Here is a 12,274-nt window from a genome sequence, read left to right as displayed (position 1 = left end):
CATGCAATGGCAGGTATCACTCTGAGCTATGCCTTGTGACACTCCAAGCTTGTCCCTCATCAGTGAAGGACCATGTGACCTGTCATTTTTGGTCTCTGACTTTGAGACTGGCATCCACAGTCTTCTGCCTTTTCTGGTTTCTGCTACGCTTACAGCTCATTTCCAGTTGTGGGCTCCTGACTCTAGACTCTCCAGCACTGCTCCCCAGTTCATGTCTCAGTGACCTGAGAGCTCTACGAGCTTTGTTTTCCCTGTGGCTCCTACGGTCCCTGGCACAGTTGGGTGACGGGTTGCCACTGAGAAAATGAGGAGTGATCAACATCCCGAGGCAGAGGACTGGCTGAGGTCCCTCCCAGGAACCCCTAAACAGCTTCCCTCTTGTGCTTAGATATCTGGACTAAATTTAGGTGAATTACGAGTATGGCAAAGTCTGCCTTGGCTCCAGAGTGGGAAAGGAGGGGCAGCTTTCCACCTTCTCCATGGCTGCATCAGATCTGCTGGGACACAAGGTATCAAAGACTGAAAACAGCCTAATTAATACACTAGCTTTCTGGACCCTGCTGTGAGATTCCAGGAATCTTCCACCAGCAGGAAGGCACTGGGCTCTTCCTGGCACCCCTGAAGCCTCTGTCATGGGACCCACAAAATGTTCATGGTACCATTTTTGTACTTTCTGAATGTGCAAGAGGACTGGATGGCAGCATTCCATCTTCTCCTTCCACTGTTAATACCCAAATGTTACCGCCTGTTTAGAACTGGCCCTTTCCCAGCCTATGCTCTCCTGTCCTGGGACCCTGGCACTTGCAAACATGTCAAGATGACATTTTAGATTCTCCTTCCACTGTTAATACCCAAATGTTACCACCTATTTAGAACTGGCCCTTTCCCAGCCTATGCTCGCCTGTCCTGGGACCCTGGCACTTGCAAACATGTCAAGATGACATTTTAGATACACCCCACAATCTGACATCATCCCCCAAACTTGTCCCAGCCTCTTCCCTTTTGAGAGCATCCTGATCTCCTGATCCAGAGTCTCCAGCCATAGCCAGCAGTTTCCTATGCTTCACGGACTGCTCTGTACCACGTAGGAAGGCTCTGGATAGTGGCTGAGTCATTTTTTCCCCAAACTTAGTATCTTTAAAGCCTTGGTTCATGTTTAAGATTTTGCAGATCTCTTGGGACTATGGTCCTTTAAAGCTTTAGCCATCCAGGCTGTGACCCTAATCATAGCTTAAATGAATTTTGAGAGCAAAGAACAAACATATCTGCAAATCATACCTTCAATAGAAATTAGAAAGCTAGAAAATGATAAAATTGAAGAGTTTTCTCTCTCTTGGCACCATCAATCAGTTTAGATCTGTGCATACCATTTTTGTGCCAAAGGTGTATAACCTATGTTAAAAATAATGAAAATAACCAGAAACTATAAAATACTATAAATATTGCAATATTAACACTAATAATAATGAGAAGCATTGAACGGAGCATTATAAAATGTCTTACATTATAGAGCTATATTACATCTGATATTATTGTAACTGCCGTTAATAATATTTCCCCAACACTCACAATCTGAGAACATTTTCTGAGCCCTGTCTCCAAATGTTTGGCTGTGCCCGACTCTGCAGCTGACGTGAATTCCTTGTTCACTGTCTGGTGATTCATTGCACTAAATACCATTTCCCTGATAATTAAAAACTGCTCACTGGCAAGTGGGAGCAGGAACAGGCTGATGCAGGATTTATGCAGAAACACAAAATGAGCCAAAAGACAAATGACCTGTTCTGCGTAGCTGAAGGCATTTTTTTCCCCACGTCTCCTTCTGGGACTAGAAAAAGGGTAGTTGTGATGCGGGAGAGCGGTCTGGCAAGATGTGTCATCCAGGGATAAGATGGATGCAGGGAGAGCCTTTAGAGCACATGTTCAGCCAAATGGTTCTCCAGACTTAGGAATAGAGACCACCTCAGCAGAGGAGTCCAGCCAGGGCCATTCCTAGGCTGACTGTATCAGACCCTTGTCATTGCAAAAGAACTGGGTTTGAATCGATTTTAGACTTCTGATTTCAGTTTTCCTGCCTCAGTCTAATAACGTACCCTCAGTTTCGGGAAAACAAAGACCGATTCCTACCCTGCATAGGTGCGGGATGTTCTAAACTGACATTACATCAGCTCTCCTAGGCTGCGTGCTCTCCTCGGTTTCTTGTGAAAGACTTTGGTGATGACCAAAGCCCATGCCTGGCCCAGAGCAGCAGTTGAGACATTGTGTGCATGCATGCATATACACACATTCATACATGGATATACATTTGTTTGCTCACACACACACACCATATATACACGCACTCATATACATGCATACACACACTCACACACACACACACCCCTTAATTCCACATGCCAGTGAGGTAGCACACCTGCTCATGAATAAACCAGACAGTGATTAGAAGGTGAACTTTCTCCCATGAAGATACATTTGCCCGGACATCATTGGCCTGAATGAATCCTGGCACCATTAAGAGATGAAACTCTCCCTTCTGGGAATAGTTCCTTCCCAGAACTGATCAGGGCCAATATCTGTGGAGCTCATTAACTCAGAATCCTCTCTCATTCATCCTTACATATGTCTTTACTTGCAAACCATTCATTACAGCGCATTCTAGATTGTTTAATTAGTTTCTGTGGAAGAGTTCCTGTAGGACAGCTTAGCACACATCGTTTAAAAGCCCTTAATCCAAAATAACAAGGTGGTATTTTTAAAGTAATATAACCTTAACACTGCCCACCCCCACCACCCCAGCTTCCTACCTCCCCATACACTTCCTAGAACAATTTACTGATAGTAATCATGAGTGTTTCAGCTTGTGAGCCCTCCCTGTACACCCGGCACCATGCTAGATATGTCACTTACAATGTGGTCTTTAATATTACAGCTGCCCCTGGAGGAAGGTGTTTCTCCTCCTTCGGTAGAAGAAAAAAATAATAGAAGAGATGTATGTGGTCTTGCTGCAAAATACCCAGCTAGAGATAGGCTTCAGAATTCTGACCTCACCTTGGGATCCCCGCTTCTGGCCTCTCAGCCTTCTCTCATCTCAGTCCGGAACTGGGGAGAAGTCACAGGCTGTCGACACTGGCCTGCCACCCGTGTAGCATTTTGAGTGGGTCTTTTGCTGTGGCCTTGTCTCCAGTGCTCAGCCTTCCAGCACACAGGGGCCAACTTCAGCCTAAAGCATCTGTGTTTCTTCACCTAAGCGCCTCTCTGGCCCTGGACCCTTCCAGCCCAGCTGCGCAGCAGGCAGAGCAGGCCCCAGCCAATGACTGACGGGAGTCGTGTGGCGCCACTCCAGCTCACGCCACCCTAGCTGACTCTGAAGCTTGTGATCTCAGAGGTTCCTTGGGGTGGGGAGTTAAGCCTGTGTCAGTTACCCACAGCCCATGGCGGTAAATGCCTTGAGGGCACGCTTTTCTTAGGCTGCCTTTCCGTCCTACCTTACTGCCCACTGACCTGCAGGCACTTCTTGGGATCACCTCCCAGATAATCCCAGTAGGGATCACCACCTACTTGCTTTCACGTCTTATCTTAAGTTGTTGCTTCTGAAGAAACCTCAAGTGAGACTGCCTGAACATGCTGGTCAGGGTTGTTAGGCATCCATGCGGTTTGCTCGTTCTTGCTCTTTACTTGTTCTCCAGACCAAAGGAGAAAGAGATGAGCCTCTAATTCTATTTTTCCCTTTGTCCACTGCTATTAAAGTAAAATTTCCATTCTCTCTCCACCGCTGCCCCAGGGATTAAGACATTCTATCATAAAGATGAGGATTTTCTTTGTTCAAAGTTCAATCAATAGATTCCAGAGTCAACATTGTCATCCCCAAGTTTTCAAAGAGCATTTTGATTGATGTCTAGCACACTTGGAGTGCTTTTATTTCATGACTGGGAATAATCCAAATTTCAGAAAAAGTAATTCCTCTGGGTGGGGTACCTGGCTTTAAAAACATTTCTGCTTTGAGTTCTTGGCTGCATCTTCCTTCTCCATCTGGATTAGACTCTGGCCTGACCTGGTGACTAGGGCAACATTCATTTGGGGTCACCGTAGAGCCACCAGAACTTTTTGGATGGGAAATGTCATTGTGTGATAATTTATAATATATAAATTATCATAATATATGTATATATATTTATACACATATAAATTGTGTTTTCAAGGCTGGGAGTTGCTGAGAAGGAGCTGCAGTGGGGAGTGTGTGCTGAGAGGACAAAGCTCAGGGAACCTAAGGTTACCTTAGCCGCAGCCACGGCACGGGGGCTTTTCCCCACCTGCCTGCCCTGATGACCTGCCTCTTTTAGGAACCAGACAACAGCAGCGGAAAGGGAAAACGACTGCTCTTCCCAAGGCTGCCATGCCAGACTGTTCTGTTTAGCCTTTGAAGCCCACCTCCCATCTCACCACCCCCAGGAAATCCCTTTCCATGCTTGCCTAATGACACGTCCAACATGGTGAAAAATGACGTTGTGATGAATCCATTTGTTTCTTGGGTTCCATTTCCTGTTTTTTTCCCCTCTCTTCCACTTTTCGAATGTATTTTTTCTGCAATGACAATTCTCTATTTTGTCCCCGTGCGCACCTATTTATCTTGCCGCTGTAAACATCAGTGACAAAGTCCATATTCCTTTATGTATTTCTCATTCACCATTTTATTCACTTTTCATACTTCACTGTGTCTGAAGGCATGGGGGTTCAATTACCATTTCTTCTTTCATTCCACCTCATTTATTCTGTGTAGACTTTACAATTTTCTCTCTCAGTATTTTCTATGCTCTTCTCTTCACGTTTTCTGTTCTGGTTACTGGCTTGGCACTCCTATCTTGAGGTTTTTCTAATATCCATTCCTTTTTTTGTTTTTAATCCATCCTCATACCTCTTCCAGCCCTGGACACTGCTGTCAGTTATAACCTTAACGGTGGCCTCCACTCAGGAAAGTTGTCAAGTTGATAAATATTGATATCTGCCCTGCCATTTTACCACCACTTTTCTGCTAATGCATTTGGTTGGCATCAATCAGCTTCTTTGCCTTCTATGAGCGCCTGGTGTGGGAACTGGTCCCGATCTGTCACTTATAAGTAATCTGCTCCACATTTCATCAAGAGCTCAAACACAGAAAATATGGAGGAGAGGTAGAGGACAGAGAACCAGGCTAGCATGGCCCAGAGGGAAGGGAGACAGGGAGATCCAACAAGGAAAAGTGAGGCAGCTGGACGTGTAGGAGAGGCGCCCCCAACCCAGCCAGACCATTACTGCTGGGGACAGCAGCCAGTGCTTAATGACTGCTGTGTCCTCTTTGGGATGTTAACCCTGCTTATCTCCTCCAAAAAGGCTCCCCAGGGATGAAGATCTACATTGACCCCTTCACTTACGAGGACCCCAACGAAGCTGTCCGGGAGTTTGCGAAGGAGATTGATGTCTCTTTTGTGAAAATCGAAGAGGTCATCGGAGCAGGTATGGCTCTTCTTCCCTCCCCTCCTTTCTGCCCTCTTGGTGTCTAGACATCCTCTTTCACCACTCTGGGTGATGTCTATCATCTTTCTCCCCCAAAGGTGCATCTAAGCCATCTACAATATGTGTCTAAGGATCTTCTGGGACCTTGTTCATGGTGTCCAAGCTTATTTGGTGTTGCAGAGAAGTCAACTCTGGTTTTAAAAGATTCAGAAATAGCTCTGGAAGTGGAACACCAAATGCAAATAAAGAGAGAGAAATAGGGTGATAAGTTGGGAAATGCACTTCTCTTTTTAGAAGCTGAACTTAGTATCCCAAGCACTGACTCCAGTATCTCCATGGCCTCGGGCCAAAGTTTATCCCCACACTTCCAGTTTTCCTTTTCTGATATACATGGATTTGGAGACAGACTATGATGAACTAAAGAAGGACCACTATTTCTAGAAGAAAACTCACCCATATCCATATTTTCTACAAAAGATCCATGATATGGATGGTAATATAAGACAGACTTCCCTCCCAAGAAATGCGTGTTCTCATCTACATTGGAATACAAACCCAGCCCAGCAAAGAATAACTGTCTGAGATGCTATCAGGACACTCTACCTAAAGGCTGGTCTAGCATTTTCATCTTCCTTTAATAGATCAATAGTTGAGTCAGTTGGATAATGGATCCAGCCTTATTGATATAAATGAGGAAAATATCCCCAAATATCATTCCTTTGGAAATAATCTCTTTAGTGCCCCCTCTGTGGTCTTTTCTGAATCTTCTTAAAAGATGTGTTTGCTTTGTGTCCTCTTTCCTACTTTTGGTTCCTTATACAACATTCTTTGTCTTCTCTTCTTCTTTAAATTGGATTAGACATTGTTCGGGCTCTCTTCACTCGTATGCTGTGTACTCCCAAAGCTCCTATGTCTGGAAGTGCTTTTTTTCATGTCAATATTTGGAGAGCTATGGGGTTGCCTCTTCCAATATTTTAAGCTCCATAAAATATGTTTAGTCAAAGTCTTCCAGACGACCACTCCATATATTATCTTTAGGAGGAAAGTCACCCTCCTCCCATTCACTGCCTCTCTTAATTTGCTGAGGGGTCAAAAAGCCATCTGTGAAATTGGAAGTCGCATTTGAAAGCTTGCCCCATTAAGTCACATTCTCCTGCTCTGATTTCCCTCTAAAAGAGCTCCAACCTCATGGCATCCCTGTGGTGGGTGCTGGACCCTCCCTGTAGGACACATGACCCTCTTTCTACCAAACTGTCACGTGTTCCAGCCAGCTGACCATAATCTGATCCACATGAGTCTATATGTATTTCCCATTGATTTTCATTAAATATGTTACTGAACCACGACTTTCACTTCTGTGCAGATAATTTTCTCTTCCCCCTTAGATACCGACAGACCTAAGGATCATGCCTTAGAAGGCTGTATCCCAGATAAGCTGGATGACTTGAAGGGACTCAGATTTCTCCAGTAAACTTGAAAGTGAAAGCTTTGATCTCGTACCTGCTCCTCTGTGTTGTTCATTACTGTTATGTCATGTGAAAATGGAGCTAGTGATTTTAATGTTGTTATTTATGTCGAGTGCTTAGCGCAATGCATTCTGGACTGCATTTCATCCCAGAGAGCCCATGTCAGCCCCCCTCCCATCTTTTTCAGGGGAGAAGCAAAGAGCCTTCTCACTTTATGACCCTGCCGGGGAGGTGCAGCTTGGAGTGAGCTCACCAACTGCTGGATGCCTATAAAGGGACAATCCATGGCCCACCTTCACCTTCTATCTCTGGGTAGCCTTTGCTGATGCTGTCATGTTTGTGCATTCTGCTCAGAGAAGACATAGTCCCTGCCATGGCTTACCTGGTCCTGGGGAGGGATGGATACACGGAGCAGTATAGAAGATGCCCAGTAGCTTGGGATAAAGTCTTCTGTCCAGTTGCTGCTGACTGCCTTCTACCTGATAGCCATCTGCTTGCAATTCAGTAATTGCACAGCTCATCCCTGTGGATGTGAATTCACTATGTGGAACTTGATGCAGTTTCATCAGGAGACACTCCTGGCTGGAGTCAGTCTCTCTCTGTCCTCCGATTCTTCCTCTCTGTCACCACTCCTGCTTTTCCCACTCCTTGCCTCACTGAGCTTGACTTCACTTTATGCTAAAAGAGCTGGTGTGAGTTGAGTTTTTTTAAAAAAGAATTTTGTAAGGTAACATTTGTAGTGTAGTTGGCAATATTTCCCTTAGCCACCTGGCAGATTCAGCTCAGGGGACCAAATCCGGGTTCCAAAATGATAATACAACATGAGAAGAATCAGAATTCCTTTCCCCTTCCTTCATTCTGTTCCTTTCTCCTTCCCTCAACATGCTCTTATTAGATACTTTTTGCTTGTGGATGTTGAGTCCCAGAGATGAGCAGATACTCTCCTGCCCAGAAAGCTGACAGTCTTGTTGAGAAACAGGCCAGTAACATGTTCACTGTTTCACACATCCCACAACACAGGCAAATGTGAAGTTTGGGGCCAACAGAGAGCAGTGTCCAGCTCCTTGTTCTGGGAGTGAGTGGGGGGATCAGGAGGACTTTGCAAAGAAGGTCACCTTTGGCCTGAGCTTTTAAGGTTGAAAACCAGTAGGAAAAGTAAGTTTGGAGGAAACGCATGAGGGAATGAGACAGAAGAGGAAAATTAAATAACTTAAGGAGGGAAATGACCATGGCCTGGCAGCAGTAGTGTGCTGAGCCAGTTTGTGCTACTTCGCAGGAGCCAGTTGTGTGCATCATTTTGCAGCCCTGTGTTTGGTGACATCTTGGTAGTCTGACATCAGCCATGGGAGGAGTATTTACACCATGATAATTGGCAAATGCTACAAATCAAAGGTTTTGTTTCTTCACTTCCTGGAGAGCTGATAGTTTAGCACACCCCAGGCCTTCCAGAATGTGCAAGATAATTTCAAAGAGGTTGCAGAGGAACTGGCCCATTTCTGCTGCATATAGATCCAGAGAAGAGGGCTGTGTTTGTTGCAGGAGGGATTAGATAGAGAATTCAAAAAGATCCGCATTCATTAAACATTGATTCCATGCCTGAAACTGTGGTGGATGCTGAAAAGCACACTCAGTGCCTCATAATCCCGGCTGATGTGTTAACACAAAGTCCTGCTCTGCAGGAGGAGGGGATGGGACTGAGAGGTAAGACGGGGGTCAGAGAACACGCAGCCCTGGAGGCAGGAGGAGGAGAGGCTTGATGGCCAAAGGAAGAATGCAGGAAAGAGGCACCTGGGGGCCCCCTAAGAACTTTGGGTTGCTGGATGGGCTGATGCTCTGTGTGGCACATTCTGAGAACAAGGCTGAGAGAAGGCTCCTACAGAGGGGATCCCTGAGGGTAGGTGACTTAATCAAGCATTAAGTCTGGAATCTAGCGATCAGGAGGTTGGGTATGGATTTTATCCTATATAAACCGTGAGTGAGTAGTCTCGGAGCAGGGTAGGCAGTAGAAATGAAGTGGGAGAAGAACCTGATGAACCTGTGTTGATTGAACTTGAAAGGGTGATGGGAAAGGTTTGTAAGAATTCAGAGGCACGTAGACCAGTTATAGGGCTGGGAAACATGGAGGAGGTTTGAGGTGGTCAATGCTGGAATCAAGTGTGGTAAGGAAGGCTGCCTTGCAGCAAGTAAACCAACCTAAACCAGAAAGTACCCTGACATGGTGAATGGAGGGGCCAGTGGCCTTGATGGCTGGAGCTGACGGGGAGACATGGCATGGAGGTTGTGGCCAGAAGTGATGGCCATCAGGTTAAACACCTTAAAGGGAAAAGGGGGCTGCCTGGCCACCAGGGTGTGGGGACTGGTGGTTGTGCTTGCCAGTAAAGGCCAATGGAATACAATCTATAAACTTTGGGGTTGAAGAATTGCACCAACCTCCAAAGATTCTTCTACCATAGTTGAGGATAATGAACAAAGGAATCAAAATAACTGTGAGCCAGATATGACACCAACCAAGAGGACTGAATTACACTTGACCCTGGAACAACACAGGGGTTAGGGGCACAGACCTTTCTTTATGGTTGAAAATTGATGTGTATAACTTGACAGCCAGCCCTCTGTATCCATGAGTCCACATCCCTGGACTCAACCAACCATGGATTGTGTAGTACTATAGTACCTACTTATTGAAAGAAGTCTCTGTGCCAGCGAACCTGTGCAATTCAAACTCTTGATGTTTATCAAGAGTCAACTATATAATTAGCTCATTTATCATTATGTAATGTTTGCTTTGTTGTTGTTTAGCCATTCATTTGTCTCCAGCTCTTTTGTGACCCTGTGGATTATAGTCTCCCAGGTTCCTCTGTCCATGGGATTTCCCAGGCAAGAATACTAGAGTGGGTTGCCATTTCGTTCTCCAGGAGATCTTCCCAACTCAGGGGTCCAACCTGTGTCTCCTGCATTGGCAGGAGGATTCTTTACCATTGAACCACCAGGGAAGTCCCAATATTTGTTTACTGCCCCTCTTTTATCACCATGCTCAAAGTTCCATGGGAGTGATGAAACTTGAGCGCCTCTGTTAGTCCCGTTCCTGGCCTGCTGTGGCACTAAGGTGCTCAGTTAAAAATGTCCTTGGAGGAAAATCATAATAGGGATAAACTTTGAAGAACTGGGTATAGTTTGGGAGTATGCAGAGAAACCAGAAAGAGGTCACATGAGATTGTGAGTCATTTGGTGCTCTGAAAGGAGCCTAGTGGAATGAGGAAGACTGATCCTTCCTCTTTTCCTTGCAGTGATGGGAATTTTTGAAGTCCTTTTAGAGAGGGCATCTGCTATCTTTGGAGAGTGTCAACTCTTTGAAACCATGAATCTGACTCATAGGAATCACTCACAGGTCAGCTTCAATTGACCTGTGGAGTTCTGATCCACTGCTTGATTCTGATCAGTTTGAGCTGTAGACATGCCCAGAACATAAACTAAGGCTTCCATGTATACTTGGGCCGTAAAGCATGAGTGGTGTTCCTGGGTTGTACAGTGTGCAGCCTGCATAACTGTATGTAGCAGCCCTGAGCATAACAATGAAAATACAGGTAAAGGTGTCACCAGAAGGGATCATCGAAGGGGAGACATGCCCATTGTATTTTAATTAATAACTGCCCCCCCCCCACTTACTCCAGCAGATGCTGACCCAGCATTTCCACAGATGGCTTAGGTGAGAGGGCTGGATAAGGAGAGTTGGGGAGAGGGAGTCTGTGGTGTATACGGATAGGATGGGGCCAGCAAAGAAGACCCATCTCTTCTCTTTGAGGAATAGAATGGTTTCTTGGTGATGATTAGGTAGAAAATACCAATACTGGATAGGAGTCACAGCAGGAAGGGTTTCCAGATTACAGTTCAGTCGCTCAGTCCTGTCTGACTCTTTGTGACCCCATGGACTGCAGGACGCCAGGCTTCCCTGTCCATCAACAACTCCCAGAGCTTACTCAAACTCATATCCATTGAATCAGTGATGCCATCCAACCATCTCATCTTCTGTCATCCCCTTCTCCTCCTGCCTTCAGTCTTTCCCAGCATCAGGGCCTTTTCCAATGAGTCAGTCCTTCCAATCAGGTGGCCAAAGCTTCAGCTTCAGCATCAATCCTTCTAATGAATATTCAGAACTGATTTCCTATAGGATTGATGGGTTGGATTCCCTTGCAGTCCAAGGGACTCTTAAGAGTCTTCTCCAACACTACAGTTCAATCTTCAGTGCTCAGCTTTCTTTATACTCCAACTCTCACATCCATACATGACTACTGGAAAAACCATAGCTTTGACTATAGGGTTTCTAGAGGAGCAAAATAAATAGATGTTGTCAGTAATTATAATTAATGTAGCTGGCATGCACTGAATACTCACCATGTGCATGTTTCATTCAGCCCTCATGATGACCCTGTTAGCCCTGTGAGTTAGTGTGTGTGTGTGTGTGTGTGTGTGTGCGTGCGTGCATGCGCACATGCACACAAACACTCATGCGTTTGCATATGCATTTGTAAACTGGTGAGGATGGTGGCTCATTCGTTAAAGAATCTGCCTACAATGCAGGAGACCCAGGTTTGATCCTTGGGTTGGGAAGATCCCCTGGAGAAGGGAATGGCTACCCATACCAATATTATTGCCTGAAGAATTCCATGGACAGAGGATCCTGGCGGGCTACAGTCCATGGGATTGCCGAGTCGGACACGACTTGAGCAACTAACACTTTCACTTCTATTTTCAAGGATATCAATATTCAGTGAACAATTTGTCAAAGGCCATGTTACTGGTTGAGTTAATAGTAGGGCAAAAATTGAAACCCAGATACGATTGACCTTAATCCAGTGAATGTAACTCTCACACTACCTTCCACTTCTGTCACTGTCCTGGAAAACAGCAGCTAAGTATACAGAGACATTGCTTCTGATGTCAAACTCTTATCTAGCAGTTTGGAATACCCAAGCCACTTGACTGGGAATGGCAGTACTGTCCTAGAATTCAGTGTGCCCACATGGTGACGCCACAAAGATGCCCCTCATTCCCTGGGAAGAGCATGTTCTTCCTAGAATACCTTCGTCCTGTTCTCTGGTCCTCCTATTTTAATATAATCAGTTATTGACTTAAGAAGGCTAACAATGAGCGCCACAATATTTAGCACTTTTAGTTGTATGTGCTTGCTTATGTTAAGTACTTCCCTGGTGGTTCAGGTGATAAATGGTCTGCCTGCAATGCAGGAGACCTGGGTTCAATCTAAAATGAATGATATCTAGGTATATGGTTGTCTAAATGACTATAAGAAGCTATGAGAA

At 45.3% G+C, this 12,274-nt stretch overlaps 1 protein-coding gene across 1 annotated transcript in view; it reads left to right on the top strand.

Annotated features, from left to right (window-relative positions):
• EPHB1 (EPH receptor B1) overlaps window positions 1–12,274 on the top strand; it is a 462,907-nt gene that overhangs the window by 376,613 nt on the left and 74,020 nt on the right. Inside the window, exon 10 of the mRNA XM_070794456.1 lies at window positions 5,368–5,490. Within this exon, the coding sequence (XP_070650557.1) occupies window positions 5,368–5,490 (123 nt within the window). The remainder of the gene's footprint in view (window positions 1–5,367; window positions 5,491–12,274) is intronic.

The sequence above is a fragment of the Bos indicus genome, chromosome 1, assembly GCF_029378745.1.
Source record: "Bos indicus isolate NIAB-ARS_2022 breed Sahiwal x Tharparkar chromosome 1, NIAB-ARS_B.indTharparkar_mat_pri_1.0, whole genome shotgun sequence".
Taxonomy (NCBI): domain Eukaryota; kingdom Metazoa; phylum Chordata; class Mammalia; order Artiodactyla; family Bovidae; genus Bos; species Bos indicus.
The sequence above is the reverse complement of the archived record's forward strand: the minus strand, read 5'-3'. Positions and strand labels throughout refer to the sequence as shown.